The sequence below is a fragment of the Manis pentadactyla genome, chromosome 9 (genome assembly GCF_030020395.1).
Source record: "Manis pentadactyla isolate mManPen7 chromosome 9, mManPen7.hap1, whole genome shotgun sequence".
Classification (NCBI taxonomy): Eukaryota; Metazoa; Chordata; class Mammalia; order Pholidota; family Manidae; genus Manis; species Manis pentadactyla.
In genome coordinates this window covers 76,677,804-76,702,952 of record NC_080027.1, presented here as the reverse complement: position 1 = coordinate 76,702,952, position 25,149 = coordinate 76,677,804, and the positions used below count along the sequence as shown (strand labels likewise).

The 25,149-nt window shown below is 35.2% G+C and overlaps 1 protein-coding gene across 6 annotated transcripts in view; it reads right to left on the bottom strand.

Annotated features, from left to right (window-relative positions):
* Window positions 1-25,149, bottom strand: part of IFTAP (intraflagellar transport associated protein) — a 70,143-nt gene that overhangs the window by 42,455 nt on the left and 2,539 nt on the right. For all 6 annotated transcript variants that reach the window (XM_057507563.1, XM_057507564.1, XM_036891841.2 and 3 more), the window contains exon 2: window positions 11,121-11,276. In XM_057507563.1, the coding sequence (XP_057363546.1) occupies window positions 11,121-11,253 (133 nt within the window). In that variant the 5' untranslated portion in view covers window positions 11,254-11,276. The remainder of the gene's footprint in view (window positions 1-11,120; window positions 11,277-25,149) is intronic.

Below are 25,149 nucleotides of genomic sequence, written 5' to 3'. Positions count from 1 at the left end.
ATGCTAATGGAGGTACAGAAAGATATTCAAGAACTCAGGAATGAATTTCGGTCGGAGATCCAATTGTTGAAGAGCACAATGGAGGGTATTAAAAGCAGACCGGACATGGTGGAGGAGACAATAAATGAAATAGAAACTAGAGAAGAGGAATACAAAGAAGCTGAGGCACAGAGAGAAAAAAGTAGCTCTAAGAACGAAAAAATATTCAGAGAACTGTGTGACCAACCCAAACAGAACAATATTCACATTATAGGGATACCAGGAGAAGAGAGAGAAAGAAAGGGATAGAAAGTGTCTTTGAGGAGGTAATTGCTGAAAAATTCCCCAATCTGGAGAAGGAGATAGTCTCTCAGGACATGGAGATCCACAGATCTCCCAAAACAAGGGAACCAAGGAAGACAACACCAAGACATATAGTAATAAAATTGGCAAAGATCAAGGATAAGGATATACTATTAAAAGGAGCCAGAGAGAGAAATAAGATCACATACAAAGGAAAGCCCATCAGGCTAACATGAGACTTCTCAGCAGAAACCATACAGGCCAGAAGGGAGTGGCATGATGTAATTACTGCAATGAGGCAGAAGGGCATGGAACCAAGATTACTTTATCTGGCAATATTATCATTTAAATTTGAAGGAGGGATTAAACAGTTTCCAGATAAGTAAAAGCTGAGAGAATTTACCTCCCACAAACCATCTCTACAGTCTATTTTGGAGGGACTGCTATAGATGGAAGTGTTCCTAAGGTTGAATAGCTGTCACCGAAGGTAATAAAACAGTAAAGAAAGTAGAACAGCTAATTACTAAGCAAATGCAAAATTAAATTAACTATCCCCAAAGTCAATCAAGAGATAGACAAAGAATACAGTATATGATACCTAATATATAAAGAATTGAGGAGGAAGAAAAAGGAGGAGAAAAAGAAAAGAACCTTTAGATTGTGTTTGTAATAGCATAGTAAGTGAGTTAAGTTAGACTCTTAGATGGTAAGGAAATTAACCTTGAACCTTTGCTAACCACAAATCTAAAGCCTGCAATGGCAATAAGTACATACCTATTGGTAATCACCCTAAATGTAAATGGACTGAATGCACCAATCAAAAGACACAGAGTCACTGAATGGATAAAAAAAAAGACCCATCTATATGCTGCCTAAAAAAGACTCACTTTAAACCCAAAGACATACACAGACTAAAAGTGAAGGGATGGAAAAAGATATTTCATGCAACTAATAGAGAGAAAAAAGCAGGTGTTGCAGTACTTGTATCAAACAAAATAGACTTCAAAACAAAGAAAGTCACAAGAGACATTATGTAATTACATAATGATAAAGGGATCAATCCAACAAGATATAACCATTATAAATATCTATGCTCCCAACACAGGAGCACCTACATATGTGAAACAAATACTAACTGAATTAAAAGGGGAAATAGAATGCAATGCATTCATTCTAGGAAACTTCTACACTCTACTCACTCTGAAGGACAGATCAACCAGACAGAAATAAGGACACTGAGGCACTGAACAACACATTAGAACAGATGGACCTAACAGACATCTACAGAACTCTACACCCAAAAGCAGAAGAATACACATTCTTCTCAAGTGCACATGGAACATTTTCAAGAATAGATCATATACTAGGCCACAAAAAGACCCTCAGTAAATTCAAAAAGATTGAAATAGTACCAACCAGTTTCTAAGATGACAAAGGTATGAAACAAGAAATAAATTACATAAAGAAAATGAAAAATCCCACAAACACATGGATGCTTCACAACATGCTCCTAAATAACTGATGGATCAATGACCAAATAAAAACAGAGATCAAGCAATATATGGAAACAAATGACAACAATAATTCAACACCACAAAAAATCTATGGGATGCAGCCAAGGCCGTGCTAAGAGGAAAGTATATTGCAATACAGGCCTACCTCAGGAAAGAAGAACAAACCCATACAAGCAGTCTAAACTCACAATTAATGAAACTAGGAAAAGAAGAACAAATGAGGCCCAAAGTCAGTAGAAGGAGGGACATAATAAAGATTAGAGCAAAAATAAATAAAATCAGGAAGAATAAAACAATAGAAAGAATCAAGGCAACAAGGAGCTGGGTTCTTCGAGAAAATAAACAAAATAGATAAACCCCTAGCCAGACTTTTCAAGAAAAAAAAGAGAGTCTACACACACAAACAGAATAAGAAATGAGAAAGGAAAAATCCCTATGGAAACCACAGAAATACAAAGAGTTATTAGAGAATACTATGAAAAAATTATATGCTAACAAAGTGGATAACCTAGAAGAAATGGACAACTTTCTAGAAAAATACAACCTTCCAAGGCTGACCAAAGAAGAAACAGAAAATCTGAACAGACCAATTACCAGCAACAAAACTGAACTGGTAACCAAAAAACTACCTAAGAACAAAACCCCTGGAAGAGATGGTGTCACCACTGAATTATATAAAACATTTAGTGAAGACCTAATACTCATCCTCCTTAAAGTTTTCCAAAGAGTAGAAGAAGAGGCAACACTTCCAAACTCATTCTATGAGGCCAGCATCACTCTAATACCAGAACCAGGCAAAGACACCACAAAAAAAGAAAATTACAGACCAATATCCCTGATGAACATAGATGCAAAAATACTCAACAAAATATTAGCAAACAGATTCAAAAATACATCAAAAAGATCATCCATCATAATCAAGTAGGATTTATTCCAGGGATTCAAGGATGGTACAACATTCGAAAATCCATCAACATCGTCCACCACAACAACAAAAAGGACAAAAACCACTTGATCATCTCCATAGATGCTGAAAAAGCATTTGACAAAATTCAACATCCATTCATGATAAAAACTCTCAACAAAATGGGTATAGAGGGAAAGTACCTCAACATAATAAAGGCCATATATCACAAACCAACAGCCAACATCATACTTAACAGTGAGAAGCTGAAAGCTTTTCCTTTAAGATTAGGAACAAGACAAGGATACCCACTCTCCCCACTTCTACTCAACATAGTACTGGAGGTCCTAGCCACAGCAATCAGACAACACAAATAAATAAAAGTCATCCAGATTGGCAAGAAAGAAGTTAAACTGTCCCTGTTTGCAAACAACATTTTTTATCATACATAAAATCCCTACAGAATCCACTCCAAAACTACTAGATCTAATATCTGAATTCAGCAACGTTCCAGGATACAAAATTAATACACAGAAATCTGTGGCATTCCTAAACACTAACAATGAACTAGTAGAGAGAGAAATCAGGAAAACAATTCCACTCACAGTTGCATCAAAAATAATAAAATACCTAGGAATAAACCTAATCAAGGAAGTGAAAGACCTGTACCCTGAAAACTACAAGACACTCTTAAGAGAAATTAAAGAAGATACCAATAAATGGAACTCATCCCATGCTCATGGATAGGAAGAATTAGTATTGTCAAAATAGCCATCCTGCCCAAAGCAAACTATAGATTCAATGCAATTCCTATCAAAATACCAACAGCATTCTTCAATGAACTAGAGAAAATTATCCTAACACTCATATTGAACCACAAAAGACCTCAAATAGCCAAAGCAATTCTGAGAAGAAAGAATAAAGATGGGAGCATTATGCTCCCCAACTTCAAGCTCTACTACAAAGCCATAGTAATTAAGACAATTTGGTACTGGCACAAGAACAGACCCATAGACCAATCGAACAGACTAGAGAGCCCTGATATAAACCCAACCATATATGATCAATTAATATATGATAAAGGTGCCATGGATATACAATGGGGAAATGACACCCTCTTCAACAACTGGTGTTGGCAAAACTGGACAGCCACATGCAAGAGAATGAAACTGGATTATTGTTTAACCCCATACACAAAAGTAAACTCAAAATGGATTAAAAACTTGAATGTAAGTCATGAAACCATAAAACTCTTAGAAGACGACATAGGCAAACATCTCCTGAATATAAACTTGAGCAACTTCTTCCTGAGCACATTACCTCGAGCAAGGGAAATAAAAGCAGAAATGAACTCATGGGACTACATCAAACTAAAAAGTTTCTGTACAGTAAAGGACACCATCAACAGAACAAACAGGCATCCTACAGTATGGGAGAATATATTTGTAAATGACATATCCGACAAGGGGTTAACATCCAAAATATATAAAGAACTTACACACCTCAACACCCAAAGAGCAAATAACCTGATTAACAAATGGGCAGAGGATATGAAGAGAAAGTTCTCCAAAGAGGAAATTCAGATGGCCAACAGACACATGAAAAGATGCTCCACATCACTAATCATCAGGGTAATGCAAACTGAAACCACAATGAGATATCACCTCACACCAGTAAGGATGGCCAGCATTGAAAAGACTAAGAACAAGAAATGCTGGCGAGGATGTGGAGAAAGGGGAACTCTCCTACACTGCTGGTGGGAATGTAAGCTAGTTCAAGCATTGTGGAAAGCAATATGGAGGTTCCTCAAAAAACTAAAAATAGAAATACCATTTGACCCAGGAATCCCACTCCTTGGAATTTACCCAAAGAATACAACTTCTCAGATTCAAAATGACATATGCACCCCTATGTTTATTTTTTACAATAGCCAAGATATGGAAGCAACCTAAGTGTTCATCAGTAGATGAATGGATAAAGAAGAGGTGGTACATATACACAATGGAATATTATTTGGCCATAGAATGAAACAAATCCTACCATTTGCAACAACATGGATGGAGCTGGAGGACATTACACTCAGTGAAATAAGTCAGGTGGATAAAGACAAATGCCAAATGATTTCCCTCATTTGTGGAGTATAACAATGAAGCAAAACTGAAGGAACAAAATGGCAGCAGACTCAGAGACTCCAAGAACGAACTAGTGGTTACCAAAGGAAAGGGGTGTGGGAGGGCGGGTCTGGAAGGAGGGAGAAGGGGATTGAGGGGTATTATGTTAGTACACATGGTGTGGGGGATCACGGGGAGAACAGTGTAGCACAGAGAAGGGACATAGTGGATCTGTGGCATCTTATGACACTGATGGACAGTGACTGCATTGGGGTATGGATGGGGATGACTTGATAATATGGGTAAATGTAGTAACCACATTATTTTTTCATGTGAAACCTTCATAAGAGTGTATATCAATCATACCTTAATATAAATAAATAAATGAATGAATGAATGCTTAGTGAATATATCAATGAATGAACTAGAATAAGAAGCACTGGACTGTCTCTTCCGACATTACAATTTAAACAGAAACATACTTTGAGTAATTATCTGATATCTTAAAGGAATATAAGTGGTCCTGCTTTTTAAGGGATTGCATTATCAGAATTTATAATCCAAACTGGTGGTTTTAATTTATAATCCAAACTAGTTCTCAAAACTAGTGGTACAGGACAATTACTCAGGGAGCCCTATGAATATAAAAATTCCTAGACCCCCTCGCGAAGGGGCTTCTCATTTAATAACCCTGTATGGAAATCTGTATTGTTATAAAAGCTTGCCATTATAAAAGTCTTTCTGATAGTCAGCCAAGTTTGAGAACTACTGGTCTGGCTGCCCATAAAAATAAAATGTAAGCCATATATGTGATTTTAAATTTTCAAGCAACCACATTTTAAAAACTTCAAAAAAAAGTGAAGCTAATTTTAATAATATATTTTATTTAAGCCAATTTTCCAAAATATTGTCATTGTAAATGTAGTCAACATAAAAATATTGAGCTATTTTATTCTATTTTTATACTGTCTTCAAAATCCCATGCATATTTTACACTTAGAGCCTATCTCAATTCAAGTACAAATTGTCATCAGAAATGCCTGATCTGTATTTACAGCAGTCCCCCCTTATCCACAGGGATATACATTCCAAGACCCCCAGTGGATGCCTGAAAACATGGTCAGTACTGGGCCCTAGATATACTCTGTTCCTATATATGCCCACTTATGATAAAGTTAAATTTACAAATTAGGCACAGTAGGAGATTAATAACAATAGCTAATAATAAAATAGGACAATTATAAAAATAATCTGCAAAAAAAGTTATGTGTATGTGGTCTTTCTCTCTCAAAGTGTAACTTAATTCACTGTACTCACCCTTCTTCTTATGATACTGTGAGATGATAAAATGCCTGAATGATACAGGAAGTGAGACGGATGACAGAGGCACTGGTAATTATTGACCTTCTGATGATACATCAGGAGGATCATCTGTTTCTGGACTATGACTGACAGTAGATAACTGAAACCTCAGAAAGTGAAACCATGGATGGTGGGTCTCTTGGGGAAGGCAGGTACTACATATTTCATAAAATTTACATTTGAAAATTTGCTTCATGCACTCAAGTTGTCACAAACACAATTAAAAGTTTTCCAATAACTGAACTGAGTATCAACATTTTTAATTTAAAGTTATATTAATTAAAATGAAAAGAAATTTCAAATTCAGTTCCTGGGTAGCATTACCACATTTCAATGTTCAAATGTTACATGTGCCTAGTGGCTCCTATATTGGAGTGCAGGCCCAGTGGTCACAAATCATATGGTAATTCTACATTCTTAAATTGTAATGATAGTAGGTCATTGGCATAGTTTCTTAAAGAACTAACTGTGAATAAATTTAAAAACATAAACTCCCTTATGATTACATAAGGTTATTAAAATCTAAGAAAAACTGAAACCTATATAGATATTTTGAAGCTCTAAGAGTTTGGAACAATTTAAGGCCAGACCACCACCAGTTTATAAAGCCACAGGCATGGCCATTTGTCCTAAACACTGAAACACCATATTCTACCTAAGAGAAAATTTAATTCAAATAGTAACAAGTATAAAAGGAAAAGGGAGATGGAGTTGATAGGATTTTTTTCAAAGATACTTTGAAAGAACAATAAACTACTAAAAGCACAAAATATTGCAAGCAAAGTTAAGAATAATTTAAAACTAGAAAAAAAATTACACATCGAAATTGGAAACAAAAATCTTTGATTTAGACATAAGAAAATACATAGATAAATATGGCACTGAATAGAAAGCTGTTATTATGTGGTAATGTAAAAACTGGGAGAATCTCTTGGCAAACTGGATCTTATGCATTTTAAGAATGAAGTGAGAGAATGAGAAGCAAACACCTGTTTAAAAAAGACAAAATACAGTGGATTCATTTCAATTTCAAATTATTTTCAGCTGAATAATTTGGTAAAATGGACAACTTTAATGGAAATAAATCATTTAGCCTGAAGCACCAAAATCAGAATCAGAACAATGTGTGTGTGTGTGTGTGTGTGTGTGTGTGTGTGTGTGTAAGGGGGAGAGAGAGGGAGAAAGACAGAAAAGAGAGATAATGAGAATTGGATGTAACTCCTGTAACCCTGCAAGGTTACTACTATATGTGACAAAATGGAGTTAAAAGACTGAATGCCAAAATTTCTAAGTCACTGGCTTCTTAAATATATAATTTCTGTGTGACAGCAAAGCAAGTGGTAACTATCACTCTAAAATATGGGAGCAAATGCTTCCCAAATAAGATTATGTGGTTATCTTAGAAATTAAAAGAACCTGCATTTTTTTACCCAGCAGTTTAGAAATAAATGTAACCTTACTAAAGCAAGGCTACATCTCCATCTCGAAAACATCATTTAAAGTTAAAAAAAAGTATACATACATACACACACACACACACACACACACACACACACGAACAAATGAAACGTGATGCAAAAGGACCATCACCAATGGAGGCGTTTTGACAGCTTTCCAATTTGGCTCTCATCTCTCAAACCTTCCTGCACTCTAATGTCAGAAGCTAAGGCAAGTTTTGGTCCAGCGGGTGTCATGACTTACCTTGGGCATCGTCTGTACTGCCCTCCCCCAGCAACAAACTGGATGGCCCTCCTATGAGCTATCACAGAACTCTGTGCTTCTTCCCATTATGGTACTTATCATATTTTGGTATAATTTTTTGTTTGCTTATTTATCTCTCTCACTGGACTGTGAGTACTGGAAAACACAAACTATATCTTATTTATTTTTGAGTCCTCAGCACCTAAGATAATACCTACCGTAAGAAGACAGAGAATTAATGAATGAATAAGTGAATGAATGCACTACCAGAAAATCACATACAAGTTTTCACACCTGTGTTTTTATACAAAAAAGTGATAGAAATATGACAGAAAGTAGGAAGAACCATTTTTTTCCTTTAAATGGATATTTTAGAAAGGCCTATAAGCTGATCATATTCACAAAGAAACTGAGATACCATAGACTGAAACTTAGACTCTTATCTACAATAGTATCAACAAAATAATAATGTCTTCAACAATAATGAATAAAACCAAACTCAGCATTCTGATTTTCTGATACAAATCTTACAACTTGGTCTTACTGTCTTGAACTAAAGACACCATTAAGAATTCAATAGTAACTTTTAAACTTATAATTAATATGTCTCTTTAAACATTTTGATAGAACATTGAATTTATTACCAACTATGTACCACAGTTTTAAAAAAACATAGCTGTTTTAAAAAAAAACCTGCAAAACATGATCAAGATAAATGTTCTATAGTGAGAATTATGCTACAATATTAACAGTTTCCAACTGTTTTCCAAGAGTCTGGAGCAGTAATGTGAATTTCTTTCAATAAGGCTATAGTTTAATTTTTTTCCAGGGAAATATATTTAATAGGATTACTGACCCTTTTAACACTCTTGGAAAGAAAATGAATCCCTTAAGCATTCTAGCATATAACTATTCTAAAAATAAATAGAACAGTCAATCATGGAACATGGTAATGGACTTGAGAAACTAAAGAAATGCATGTAAGTATGAGTGGTGATAACTACTTGTACAGAGAAAAGATTCCACTACACATCAGCAAAACAACCAAACACAGTAAGACAGGTGAAGGGCTGGAAAGAATGGGAAAACTTTGCAGAAATAACTTTCATGTCTTCCTTAAAACAGAACTAACCACATTCACTTTGATCAATTCTGCTGGCTATCACTCAACTCTCAGGCCTGTGCCTAAGTCCTGTTTGGTTTTTCAGAAGGTATTTAAATGTTTCAGGGGGCAAAAAATATATATATATGCTTGCTGGTTTAAGACACATTTTTGCATTCACAATTCTTTGTGCTTTAAGAGGAATTTTTCAGGCCATTAATTGATAATGTGAAGTGGTGCCTAGGGATGTTTTGAAAGGAAAAAAATTAGTGTGCTTGGAGATGCAGTTTACGTGACTTGTGTCATCATTTATTTCAGCTCAATTTGGGGTCCAAAACTGAACTCAAAGTGAAGTTACCACATCTGCAACACTTTCCTTCTCAGCATGAGATGAGCATATAGAAATCTGAAAACAGAGCAGAGCCTTACCCCAAAAACCAAACATCATAACCTCCTTGATTCAAGCCCTTGCAGGAAGGAAGTTCTTTCTCTTTCAGAGTATAAAAATTAAGTCAGCTTTACAAATCATTTCCAAAATAATTTGATTATCAAAACGTCATTGGCATGCCAAAATGCACTTATTCTGCTGGTTTTACCTTTATTTCCACACCCCCAACCCAGCCATTCATACTGCCATGTTTGGGTCCAGAAAACATGGAACTAAATTATTAGGTTTAGAGAAAGTTAAGATCTTCTTCCAAGTTTATAGACCAAAAGATGATTTGGCTATTATCAAGATTAACTTGATACACATATCATGTGAAGTAGATCATTACCAGCCCCAAAGTTAGCTAGACTTTCCTTAATTCTCCATTTTCCTTCAGTGTAAACAAAACCACAGTCCACAGTTTTTAAGAGTAAACAGATACTGATATTCCAACTATCTTGCACAGTAAAAGAAACAAGTTAGAATCAGTTTTCTTTGCTTCATTATAACTACTCTTCTTTTATGTTTGTTAATGACACATGCATCACAATTGAAAATCATGAAGTCAAGTATCTTGAGCATGTCATGACCTCAGAGATTACAAAACTCCCTGTTCTCAATCTTAGGATCTCCAGAGGCATTTTTACAAAATACTGATGTCTAGGCCCCAACTAAGTTTTAGAGTGGGGCCTGGTATCAATATGCTCTAAAAGCTCCTCATGTGAGTACAATGTGCAACTAGTTCGAGAATGAAAAGTCTCACAACTGTGGATCAATTGACCCAGAAAGGATCAAGGTGGAGAGCAAGTCAATGGCGATCTGAAGCTTAACCTAGAACAAAGCTTAAAGGCTGCACTGCCTCCAGGAGCCACTTAAGTGCATGAGCAGGCAAGGTATATACACATCTTTAGAATGTGTGAGTGTCGGAGAGTGTGACAAGGCAGGGAGCTCACAGGGCAGGGGCTCCTGAGGTCTAGCTGATATCAGATCTCCTCACTTCATCAGAAAAAAATACAAATGAAGATTTTTATGTAAAATTTCCAAACTTTTAAATGTTGGCTTAATTTTAAAAAACACAACAACACTATATGAGGCAAGCAAAACACATAATGAAACACACAACATAGGTTTGGCCTTTAGACTCCAACAGAGTTGTTTCCATTCTACAGAAACCACAGCACCATCATCATCATCACAACAAAAGAAGAATACCTAACATTCATTCAGTATTTATGTGTTAGCCTCCACACATGGCTTATCTCAATTAACGTTCAACAACCTTCAAGGTACTGTTATTCCCCCTTTACTCAGTAACCCTCCAAGGTCACATAGCCAGAAAGTGGGGATGCCAGGACCCAAATGTGAGCGTGGTAACAGCCTACACTATGCAGTATTTCTTAAAAGTTTTAAATATGCATTTAAAAACCTCCATTCCTTGCACTTGTGCTTCTTCAGAAATAAAATAAAAGGATTATCTGAATTGTTTTCTCAGGGACTTTTTAGTAAAAACTCTGACTCCATAATACAACTCTTGGTTGTATAAACATTTTGGTATTTACATGCAACAGTCCTGAATGCATGTTAAGAATTACCTGATTAGAGGAATGGAATGAATGAATGCTCATTAAATAGTCTTTCTGAAAAGACAGTAAAGACATAAAATTATAATAAAATTCTTGATTTTTACTGCTATAGAAAGTTTACCTCTCCATTTTACCTTTTGAGAGATGAGTAAAAGTGCTCAGAAATTCTTCATATGTTTGCTCATGACAATTAACAAATCTATCCAAGACCTCCTCAACTAATCGATCTTCATCCATGATCTCCAATTCTGATACTTGAGCAGTCATTCCTATTCACGAGGCCACGTTACCTATGAGACAAAGGAAAACAGAACTCGGGAGAGTCATGCAGCCACTCTGGAAATACTCAGTATGAGTGGGTGGAAGAGTTCCACTCAGACCAAGAAAGTTACTAGAGCAGTAAACTAATTCAAGAGACAACAGTTTATTCATATCATGGCTGCTGAACTATCAATTTTATTTTTGCTTCAGTTTCCTCATTTCCTTCTTAATTTGCAAGAATATCATTACACACTTAAACTTACACAATTAGAAATTCAAAGTCTTTTTCAAGGTGAGATAAATTTCTAAGACTATGTCAATCAACCACCCATCCAGTGAGGACAACAATAATAATAATATTTATTAGCTACTTATTTAACACTTACTATTTACCAGGGGCTAAAGTTCTAAGCACTTTAATGTTAACTTCATAACAACCCTAGCTCAGGTCACAGAGCCAGGAGGTACGAGTACTAGTTCTAGGAGTCTGATCCTAGACGCCATGCCGTTAAGCCCTCCACTGCACTTCACTCTACCCACTGCACGACACCCCTTTCCCCACCCTATGCTACTGTACTATTACTGCCAAAAACTGACTTGTCTGTACTTTTGGTAACACACCCAGGGACTGGGAACTCTGAACATTCCAGGAAGTTTCTGGACAGCTCTATTAGAGACGCCTTCTAAATCTGTCTCCCTGTATACAACCCCAACTGGTCTCTGAGCCCCTGGGGTCACAGTGGATAATTTTATTCCTTCTTGTACATCACATTCTTCCAAATTTTTGAATAAGCCTATAAAGTCCTTTTTCAAACTTTTCACTCCATTCACTTTAAAAAATTCATTTTTCAAAACCCAGCTCAGAATTCAGTTTCCCTCTGAAGGCTTTTAGCCTTCCAGCTGCCATCATCGCAGGAAGAGCTAATCATAATTTCTCAGTGCTGCCTCTGTACTGTATCTACTGTTACACTGATCACATTGCATTAAAAATAGCTGTGTACATTTCTGTGTCCTCTATTAGACTCGGAGACCATGAAAGGCAGGGTCCACGTCTTTTCATCTTTGGATCCCAAATGTTTAACAGTTCAGGATGTGGCACAGATCTGGCAGTCAATCAATATGATGCTAAAATTACTCTTTTGAGCAGGTATCATAGTCAAATATCACTAAAAGCTGGCAAAACACTCAAATAAACTTGCCCAGTTACTTCACCTGTGTCTTACATGGCCTTCTACCCTCCTGATCAGTCTGCCTGGAAAAGGTTTCACACTGCCTGTATCCCTTTAAAACACACCATCCAGAAATGAAGACAGGATTACAGATATGGTCTGTGAAATTTGACTAACCCTCACATTCTAAACATCGCACTCCTACTATATAACTGAAGATCACATTCACATTGTTAGTGGCCCCTTCACATTGTCAGTTCCTTTAACATACTGCTAACTAAATACCTGTCAGCTATGACACAAGGCCCCAATCCTTGCAGTTTGAACTTTGTTTTTATTTGTGATAGTTCATCTTGTTAAATTCCATTCACTCTGTATGAAATATTCTTACATAGCTTTGAGAAAATTTACTATCTACAAAAAGCAAAAGAATAACTACAGCCTAAGTAGCCAGTGTAATTCATGGGGGATAATAAAAAGGGTTTTCAGTATTGTATAGCAGGAAGAGAAAGCACTGAGCTTCTATTTTTCTAAAACAAGATAAAAAATCTGTTAACTGTTATTAATTTTATTTGGTATTTCCCCAAAAGCTCAGAAAAAAATAAACATATTTTCACAAGACAATGCCCAGCCTCATTTGGTAGCAAGACCTGACCTGAAGTAACATGAAAGTATTTATGGCTTTTATTTATTCTATCCAGTGTGACTATTCATGTTTTCCTGCAGAAATAGTAATGAGCTTACTTTGAGGTGTTTTCCCCGACCCCATGGAGATTTTGTGTAATATGTGGCACTTGCCTTGACTGCCTTCCTAAATTCCAAAAAATTCTGAATTCTGAAACACATCTGACCCCACAGGTTTTAAATAAGGAACTGTGAAGCTACCCATACTTCACAGGATTGCTATGAGGATTAAATGACTATACACAGCACCTTAAGAACTGCTGTCCATGAGGATCATGATGATGACAATGAATCAGCCTTAGTATTCTGCCCTCTGCCTGCACAATGACCTGCTTTGACTGTGACCCCTGACTTTGAAGACACTGATGTTAGCTAAAGATAAGTCAAGATAATTTCTTGAGCATTACAACCCTAGATAAAACACGGTGTTTAAAAGATCCAGTGAAAATAGAGAGCATAGGCTAACTCAAATTGAAAGAAACTGTTCCAGGATATTTGCACCTGAAAATTAGATATAGGAGAAAGCATCAGTTATGGCTTATGCAAATTTACCTATAACACTGCCAGGTTTCAGCAATTCAAAGTTTAATAAGTTATTCTTGCAGTTACTAGATTAAAAATAATAATGAGTAAATTGAAATGTGGCTAGTATTTCACTGTCCATAGGACATGGACTTAATTACAAGAATGTCACTGTTGATCTGCTTTTCCAGAATTGGCCCCCATCAAAATTCCAACACTGTACTGTATCAATTTCCTCCTCAAACCATCTCAGCAAAAGCAAATACCAAACAGAAGCAGACAGATTATGTTTTATATCGCTGTAAATGTCTCTTCATGGGTGCTTTAAGAGTGATAACAGAAATTCCTTTAAACTTCCTTTCCAATTCTCAATTGGTATATTTTGAGTACTTAACCTTAAAACATCTCAGCTGCACTAAAAGCAAATAACAGGATGAGCACACCACAAACTCAAAATCCTTCAAGGCCTTTAATTTCATTCATGCAGCTATCCCAATACAGAAGCGGTTGTGTTTTTATTTACTTTTTAAAAGACTTTTGGGAAATCCAGTTTCACAAACTTATTATTTGAAGAGTTTAAAATATCCACCTCCAAATTTTTTACTTTCTTTACCTATAAAAAATACAAATAACCTAATGTTAAACGTCCCCAGGGACTGACAGAGCAGATAATCATTTACCAGACAGTTAAGTGGTTTATGCAAATCCTAATGGTTTTCTAGAAGGAAGAAATGCTTTTTTTTTTCACTTACCACTCACATATGTTTGTGTTTTTACCATGAACTATTTTTCTAAAAGAAAATAAGGGAGACAGAGAGAGCGAGCGACACTAGCCTAGGTAACAGGATTCTTTGTTTTGGTTTTTTACGTTTTAAGGCTCAGAGCTCCACATGCAAGATCTGGAACACATGTGATGAAAAGTAAAAATGTATATAAATATCTACCAATAAATCATATGTAACACTTTCACAATCACAGCCTCCAGTGGGAAATTCAGGGAGGATGTAGTGCTCCTCTTGGACTCCTAAACTTCTCACAAAGACCACAGGTTTGGTTAGGAACAGGGTTTTTCTTCTTATCAAGTCACTGAGAGAGAGCAAGAAAATCCTGAACCTTCCTGGAGTTCTGTTGTCTCCTATCAAATAATGAAACTAACAACCATGCAAGCCTGTTAGTGTCGTGTGCTCTCTGAAGGGACATTACTGTGAAATACGGTATGTGGAATTATCACCGTTGATTAAACACATCTTTAATGTTTATCTTTAGATCCTTCATCAATGCAACAAACCTAAACAAAATAAAACTTTCCAAGACAAGAGTGTTAAGCCTTAAGAAGCAAGTTGCCATGAGCTAGTCTTCCCACAAAGTGCATAACCTGCTTTTTAACAGTACAGAGAGTTATATGTCCACAAAAAGATTTTTTTTTTTAACTATGAGGCTTCAAACTGATATTTAAAAATACTAAACAGTAACACACTTTTAAGGAGCTATGAAGGGGCTATCAAAGACTACTTTCTCAAATTTTCATAGTTCTCTTCAACAAGAACCTCCTGCTATGCTGAAAGGTATGATGGGATACTATCAAAATAATTCACCTTGCCTAAGGGAATGAAACCAATGAAACCATCAACCTTGGTACTTCACAGGATGGGTCTCCTTTCTTATTTTGGAAAATGGACAAATCTCAAAAAGACCAAATCACATTGTAACTGTACAGATTTACTTATATGATAGAAGAGACCCAAGATGAACAGATTTCTTCTTCCTTGACTGAATTACCTCTATTTTGCTTCCTCCAGTACTTTTTATGTCTTTTGGTTATATGAAGAAGAGAGAAAAAAATCCAGTGGCAGAAATTGCCAAAGATTTTCAGAGTTGAGAGAAACCTGAAGGTCATCTAGTCCAATCAGAGATAATAAATTAATAAATCTGGGAAAGAAATCTTAGGTGTGGTTTTTGTCAAAATGACTACTGATGAGCAGTACTGTGTGACTCCCATGTTCATAAACAATAATGACATGCTCATGATTATGAATTTCAAGCCATATATAAAGTCAGCAGAAAATTAAGCAAAAAGCTTCAATCTCTCCCTGGATGGTTATATCTATGTCTCCAACTACATTCTGTATCCCACTAACATAGAAAACATCTGAAGACAAAACAGATATATAGATATAGAGATATAGAGATATAGATATAGATATACAGATATAGATATAGATAGATATAGATAGATAGATAGATAGATAGATAGATAGATAGATAGATAGATAGATAGAGATGCCATTGTTTCAGACACCTACTGATACAAACAATAAAACAAAGGAAAAGAAAAAAGGAATAAAGAGGAAAGCATAAACACAAAATAAATCTTACTAAATAGGAAAGGACCTAAAGTTCCTTACTGTTTTTCATCAGGATGAAATAAAAACATACAACTCTAGCATCAAAGAATATACTGTACCTCAAGTTATAAGCTTCCCCCAACAAGCTTTTGGGATGGAATTCCCAAGGCATGGGATTCTTTATTATCACCAAAAAAGTTGATGGAATAAGCATCCAGACTTCTACGTAAGTTCCCCTAGGTATTTACCTCTGCAGTGAATATTAAAGGAAGCATTTAGAGGAAGGTAGCAAAGGTTTGGGGATCACTGTTAACTACAAAGCTTTAGAAGAAAGAGTTGCATTGTCGTCCCTGCAGAGGTCTTTATAGTAGGCATGTCTTAGCTATATTTATTTCCTTGACAAAATCTCACAGTAAGACAAAGAAAAAAAAGAAGATACTCATACTAAAAACTACATCTAGAAAAAAAATGTGGGCTCAGTACCTGCTTACCATGAACATATATATCACAAAGTTTGTCTTAACGGAAACAGATCTAGTTCCTTTCCTAAAGAGGATTATAATCTATGTATTCAGGACTCCATCTTTGTAACAGGGATAACTCCAATGACCCAATTCATGATTATTTTTAAGTTAGAGCAATATGGAATGGATTGAAAGTATTTTAAAATGAAGTATATAACAAGAATAAGAATAAATACGTAGCCAGGTAAAATAGTGGATTTTATAAAGGAAGCAGGGAAAATAATAGACAATCTTTAAGACATAGGAATAGGGAGAGAGTTCTTACACTTGACACCAAAAAGAATGGTCCATACAAGGAAATATTGATCAATTAAACCTCAACAAAATTAAAAACTTACTCTATGAAAGATCCTATTAAAAATATGAAAAGAAAAATTACAGGTGTTGAAAATTAAGATATAAAGAAAATATTTATAAATCACATATCCAACAAAGGACTACTAGCATATAGAATACATAAAGAACTCTCAAAACTTAACACTAAAGAAAAATCCAATTTAAAAAGGACATAAAACATGCACATACATTTCAGCAAAGAAGATATATAAATGGCAAATAAATCTCATGAAAAGATAATCAATATCATTAGCCATTAGAGAAATACAGATTAAAGCCAAAATGAGATACCACGACATATTTATCAGAAGGGCTAAAAGGAAAATTGTGGTAACACCAAATGCTGGAAAGGATGCAGAAAAACTGAATAACTCATACATTACTGGTAGCCATACAAAATGACTCAGCAACACTGGAAAATAGTTTGGTGTTTACTTTCAAAATTAAAATGATATACAAAATGAACTAGCAATTATACTCTGGGGTATTTATTCCAGAAAAATAATCCCATGCAAGAACTTATACACAGATATTCATAGCAGCTTTATCCATAATAGCCAAAAACAGGAAACTACCCAAATATCCTTTAATGAATGAATGGTTAAACAAACTGTGGTAAATCCACAGCATGGAATATTACTCAGCAGCATAAAGGAATGAACTCTTGATTCAAAAATAATTTTGATGAATCTCAGAGAAATTACGCTAAGTGAAAAAAAGCCTACATATGTACTGAATGATTGTATAAAATATTCATGAAACAAAATAGCTACAGAGATGGAAAACAGATTAATGATTGCTGGGGTTAGGGATGAGGGAGGAATGGATGTGGATAAAAACAGGGTAACATGAGTCTTGTAGTGGTGGTATAGCTGAGTATCTTGATGGCGGTGATGGTTATGCAAGGCTACACATGTGATATAGTTGAACTACACACCCATACAAATTACTGTGTATATAACTGATGCAGTCCAAATATGCTCTGTGGATTCTACCAATATCACTTTCACAATTTTTTATATTATACTATGTTTACACAAGATATTAACATTGCAAAATGCTGGATCAAGGATTCATGGAATCTCCCTGTACATTTCTTTGCAGTTTACCAAGAATACTGCAACTGAGGCTTGTTGACTATTTTCCCTCTGCTGGAAGCTGTGGGGGTTGGAAATAATACTAATCTATAAAATTACATGTTTAAGCAGAAACTTTCCTCTTGAAAAATTTGCTTCCTTTTCCTGCTTAGCCATCCAAGCTACTGTAATGAGATTTCTTGAGGCTATCATTCATTAAGCCTTGCTGCTCATCAGCAGACTGTATAAAATTAATTTTATTCTTCAAAATATACTCTTCCTCCAAGCTGTTTAAGTCAATCCAGAAATATCTGCATTGACTCAGTGAGGCAGGTCAACTGAGTATTAGACTGTTTTCAATTACACAGTTATTAATTCCTTTAAAGAAGAATGCAAACAGTTATGCATTTGAACTTCCTCTACCTGTTCACTATCTATCATTCTTTTAAAAAGCAGATTATCCGTGGACATAGAATCTGAAGGATATACCCATAAGACAAATTTCATAAAATCCACTGTTTTTGAAATTAGAAGATTACCTATTCCTACCATTTTTACTTTGTTTTGAAAAATTTAGAATTGTGGGTAATCAAAAGTACCCTACCTTCACCCTCTAATAAAACTGCTACAAGTACACTAACTAGTATACTTACCAAGAAAAAAAAATTACACATATTTCAACCACATTCAAAACTGATTTATCCTCAGAAATGTGATCAAAGGATGATACAATAAGTGTTTCAGTGGACATTTTTCAAGGCCCCTGATAAGCTGTGGATCCAAAATGCAGTAGAGTTCCTGAGACAACTTTATAGCTCTATAATCATCCAATAACATTTCAATCACAAAAGATTTATTAGCTCAATGGTAATCCCTCCTCTACAAGGGATGCAATATCCCATTAAGACTTATTTTATCTGTATTGCATAAAACTGTAACAAAGGCATTCACTCTTAATTAAAGTTATCCCCTTCTATCCAGCTTCCTGAGCCTGTCAGCAACTCACACAGTGCACAGCACTTTTACAACACTAGAAAGCCTACTTCAAAACAAAACCGGCATAGCTACTTAGGAGCAGGTGTAGAGCAACCCAAGTAAATCAACTCCATTTACAGGAATTCATGTCTAAGTGTTTCAAAATGCCAGATCTTACAAATAAAATTGACCTTTTCTTTTGACATTACCTTTTAAAAACTAAGATTTTAAAGATGTATTTCCCAACTACATTTTATTCCAAATTCATATGACTTGGAATAATAAATGGGCCTTAAGAGGTGATACAGTGGCTCCCTAGCTTCCAATCACTCTCAGCATTTTATTTGTAATTTTGCTTCAAGGTACACACACACACACACACACAAAACAATTTCTTTTTACCAACACTGTTTCTATACTAAAAATAGAAATTAATAAATACAAATTCCCTTCTTTAAAAATAAAGTTTTTAAATTTTTTTCTAGTACAACATGCAAAAACAACCTCTAAACCTTTTTTCTATTTTATTTTACAGCAAAGAGTCTAACTTAAATCAGAGGACATGGAACACCGGAAAATACCAACCATCCCGGCCAGGTGGCCATATTTAATTAATTGCTTTAAATAAAAAATGACAAGTCACTTGTCATGTTCTTCTCTTGACAATCCATCATAACTAACTGTAGATTGTTTCCTTCTATACATTTCCCCTTCCTTCCTCTTTTCTCCTTTTTGCCAGTTTGAGTTGTGGTTCCTATTGTAAGATTCATTCAACAAGCCAAACCTTTCCCTTTTCTATACTATTTAAAGTATTTCCTTAAAAATCAGCCATTTTTTTATAAAGCAAAATTGTCTATGCCTATCTGAACGCTATGAAAAGTTGCCACTGGTCTTATTTCAAACACTAATTAACTCACTGAGCAGCAGCATAACTGAGTTCTTTTTCCACTTACAACATGGGAATGGAAATGCTAGAGAGTTGGACTATACTTCTTGAAAAACACTGTCATGAGTTCGCAGATGAGTGTTTCTCTGTTGCCTCCCCTCTGCCCACCACATACACACATCCCTGCAGCTGTGTTACCCTGATCAACTTTCACAACTTGTCTGTCCTTAAGTAGTTCGAATGGAAAAATAAAGGGACTGGACTACTTTTCTCCAGTTAAGCTTCCTTTTGTTCAATTACTATGTCAGTATATCCTGTTACTTTTATCTCCCCTGTGGAATAACAAATATTTTATTCTGTAATCACACTGACTTGAATTCTTTAATAGTCCTCTGTTTTTGAATTTAAGCTAGGAGAAATCAATATATTTCACTAGGAGTTTTAATTTGATTCTGACTCAAAGTCTAAGAATGGCTAAGTGGCCTAATTGTGATTTCTTGGTGAACTTTTAAGAATTTTTAAGGGTGAGTGTGGGAAGAATGTGAAGCATGTTTACCTGCAAAGTTCCTTCATTCTACAATAATATACATACCTTAAGGGCAAGACTTGGGGCCGTGACTGTTTTTCTAATTTCCCACATGATTCTGTAGATAGCAGTTGCTCAATAAATATATTTTACTACTTCACATTTAGTTTCTATACTGAGCATGTCAGTCGATGGATCTTGACTAAGATCACTGCAAGTCAAATGCTTTCCTAATGGTATGACAAAGACTCAGAGTTTTAAAAACCATTTTTAAATGTGTTGCTAATTTCCAGTTTTTTCAGAAGACAACCCATTCAACAACAAAATTCCTGGTTTTGGTGCTGGTAAAATGCAAAGGCTAAAATACTTGCCTAAACTTACCCATGGTTTCTATTTGTGTTTCTTATTTTGTACTTACTGTGGAGATATCTAATATGTCAACTTCATGAAGCTGTCATTGATGCTGGAATTTCACATACCATGCTCATCATAAAACACAAAAAACAGGTTAGCAAAATAACCCAATACTTTCTTGCAGCCAAAGAAAAAATATCATCATGGAAATAACTAGAAGGGATGATGCTGCTTTTTTAAAGGATTGGCTAGCATTTCAAATGATGATAAACAGTCAAACAACTGAACTACTCATCAGTTCTTAAAACGTCAACTCTGAAAATACATCCTAAAATTTTGCAAAAAATGAAAACAGTCACTTATACAAATACACCTATAAGCATCATCATCATTGGGCAAGATTTATTGAGTAGACTCTTTAAACCAGATACTTTATATTCATTAATCCTCACAATAAGGCAGGTATCATCCCTGTTTTAGAGATAAGGAAACTGAAACTCAAAATGGTCATTCAGTTATTAAGTGGCAGAACTGAGACTCAATGTGTAAGTGTTTACCTCTGATCACTGCATTCTATCATCTACATCACATGGAAACTGGTTAAAAGACCAACAATAGCAGATGGTCAGATAAATTATGTTACAATTACTTAATGAAATCTATTAAAAATTGTAAAGGTGGAAATAAAATACAAATTTCTTAGTGTATATGAAATGTTGTATTAAAAAGATAAAGTTTAAACACATTCTTATAATTAGGTAAAAATATGTATATATGTTTGGATAAACATTAGAATAGAGCACAAAGAAATAAAAACCTCAGTGGTTAGGTGATGAGCTTAATAGATGGTATATATGTATTTTTATATATTTGTTTCTTGATGTACCTGTTTTTAATGAATTGGTTTAAAATTAACTGAGCTACTGTAATCAAGACAGTGTAGTATTGGTGAAATAACAAATTGATCAATAGAACAGAATAGAGATGGCAGAAATAGACCCACATAAATATAGTTAACTGAAGTTTAACAAAGAACAAAAGCAATACAATAGAGCACAGACAATGGTTTCCACCAGCAATTCTGAAACCACATGCAGAAAGTCAATCTAGACACAGACATTACTCCCTTCACAAGAATTAACTCAAAATGGACCTAAAGGTAAAATGCAAAACCATAAAGCTCCTATAGGATAACAGAAGAAAACCTAGGTAACCATGGGTATGGCAACACCTTTTAGATACAACAAAAGGCATGACCCATGAAAAAAATAATTGATAAGATGGGCCTCATTAAAATTAAAATCTTCTGCTCTGTGAAAGACCCTGACAAGAAAATAAAAAGAAAAGTCACAGACTTAGAGAAAATATTTGCAAGAGATGTATCTGATAAAGGACTGTTATCTAAAAGACATAAATTCAAAAATAACAACCCAATTTAAAAAATGGGCTAAAGGCCTTAACAGGAAACCTCACCAAAAAAGATATACAGATGGAAAAGATGCTCCATATCCTATGTCATCAGGGAAATGCAAACTAAAATGAGAAACCACTACACACCTATTAGAATGGCCAAAATCCGGAACAATGACAACACCAGTGCTGGCAAGAATGTGGAGCCATAGGAACTCTATTCAAACTCTATTCATTACTAGTGGGTATGTAAAATTGTACAGCCACTTTGGAAGACTTTGGTGGTTTCTTACAAAATGAAAAATACTCTTACCATATGATCCACTAGTCATACTCCTTGGTATCTACCCAAAGGAGTTGAAAACATGTCCACACAAAAATCTGCACATGGATGTTTACAGCAGCTCTATTTGTAAATGCCCAAAACTGGAAGCACCCAACATGTCGTTCTGGAGAACGATAAATAAACCACGGTGAAACTAAGTGAGAGAAGCCAATCTGAAAAGGCCACATCCTGTGTGATTCCAACTGTGTGACATCCTGGAAAAGGCAAAACTATGGAAACAGTAAAAAAAAAAAAAATCATTGGTTGACAGGAGTTAGTGGGGAGGAAGGGCTGAATTAGTGGAACGGAGTATTTTTAAAGCAATGAAACTATTCTGGAAGGTACTACAATTGCAGATACATGTCATAATACATTTGTCCAAACTAATAGAATATATAACACCAAGAGTGATATTATCATTGGGTGATAATGATATGTCAATTTAGGTACATTTCTGATAATTATACCTCTAGTGGGGATGTTGATTGGGGGAGGATATGAATGAGTGGATAGCCTTTCACTCTGTACCTTCCACTCAATTTTGTTGTGAACCTAAAACTTCTCTGAAAAATAGTCTATTTAAAAAATTAAGTCAACTCTTGCCAACTTCGTTTTTTTGTCTTTTGTGAAATTTTGGGGTGGGAATGGGAGAGGCTACCAACGTAGTTTTCATTATTAAGACCACTAGAAAATATCTTCCTTGGTGAGTACTTAAAAACATTACCTCACTTAATCTTTTGCAACAATCTTTTGAGATAAATATTTCTATTATTCCCATTTCAGAGATGGGGAAACAGAGGCTTAGGATTAAGATGACTCCACCTGAACAATGGCTGAGCAGGCAGAGAAAACCATGTCAGCTTGACTCCAAGGACCACTTTCTTAATCATTCCACTGTACAGTATTACACAGCAGCTCCCTGACATAAGCTGGCAGTAGGCCTCCAATAAACTAGAACTTCTGAAACTTGCATTAAAGAAAATGAGACTGTTGAAGAGCAATTCAATGTCAAAATGACATTGGTTTGCTGCACTGATGGACAGTGACTGCATTGGGGTATGGGTGGGGACTTGGTAATATGGGTAAATGTCATAACCACATTGTTTTTTCATGTGAAACCTTCCTAAGAGTGTGTATCAATCATACCTTAATAAAAAATTTTTCAAAAAATGACATTGGTGTTAGTGGTTTCTGATTTAGGAAAAATAACTTACCATTTGATTCATAGTAGTATTCATTTAAATCACAGTCATTATGTTCATTTTCATCTGTGTTTTTCTAAAATGTTTTTAATAAAAATATAAACTAGATTTCAACCAGATGTTGTCTTTACAAATAGTGAGTTGTGTTTCCACTGTCTGCCAGTAAGGAAATGGTTAAATCTTAAGGGTACACCATGGTATATATCTTCCTCAACCATCTAAAGAAAAAAAAAAAAAAAGGTCACAGTCAGTTACTCCCGTTAGATCAGTGCTCACGGGAACATCTGTAGGCACACACACACTCTTTATCGTCAGTTCTACTTGCCAGTCAGAGTGGGCAGTCAGTGAATCTTCCCAAGTGCTGACATTTAATACCTGGTTTAGCGGCAAAGATTCAGAGAGGGGTGAGCAGCCCCTCTGGCCTTCAGGTAGGTCCAATACCTTCATTTCTACCAAAGCTAAAAGATGGGTGCCTACGTTTACCAATTTTAAGTGAAAGATGATGTCCCCATTCAGCAGTGTGTTAGTTACAGGTGGATTGGTTATCCAGAAGGGGAAGGGATGATGGACAATTTGGAAAATATGGGGCTTTTGGTCTCAGGTTGCTGCAAGGATTTAATTCCTGTGGCTTCAGAGCCCATGTATTAATCTTAGTCTATAAGTGCTTCTCTGGCAAAAGGGTCAGGAAGAAGATCTAACCCTGGTTTTACTGCCAGCAAAAAAAATCAAACAATCTATTCCTCAAAACTGATTAACTGTGCAGAGAGTTAATTCATGCACTAAATGACTGCAGTTACATGAAGTTACCTGCTATTTTGGAGCAATCAAGAAAACATGGGTAACACTGATCATTAAGATTTAATGCTTCAGAGTATAGTACCTTTCTTTGGAAGGAAAAAAGAGTCAGTTCAGACATAGGAAACTACAAACCCAGACCTCATACCATTAGTCCTCTTTTGATTCTCAACTATGCCCTAGCTTCATAGCGAATAAATGAAAATCTCCCTGCTGAGGAATGTTAGCATGGGGTTGGGAAAATTGTATAAATTTATTGGTCCTATATTTCTGTCTTTTAAAAAGAAGCTTTAATGTGTTGACTTTGAAACTTCCTTCAGTTGAAGAACAGTGTCTTTTGCAAAATCTACCAGTTTTATCTAGCCTATTTAAAGAAAGTAGATTATTTTAGTTCTAGTATAACCTTTTAAAAACTCTTAAAAAGCAAGATGTGGCTAATAGAGTCATATTAAGACTATGGAAAATATACAATAGCTCCTCCAGTGAAAACACAATTAAGTTAATAAAGAAAAATTTCAAAAACTAAATAAATACGGCAAAAAAATGTAAAACTCTTTCAATGCTCGTTTATTCTTTAAATATGTAACTCAATCAGTCATGGTTTAAAATGGGTAATCTAAAAATTAAATACACAAATACTTGGCCTGTGGTATAAGAGGAGGTAACTAATCTTAACAATAACTAACTTTAACACTGTTTTTAGGCCCCTTACATTTTGAGGTGCACCAATAGCAGGGCATCAAAGGAAGCACAGCAGTAATCATAAGGGACCA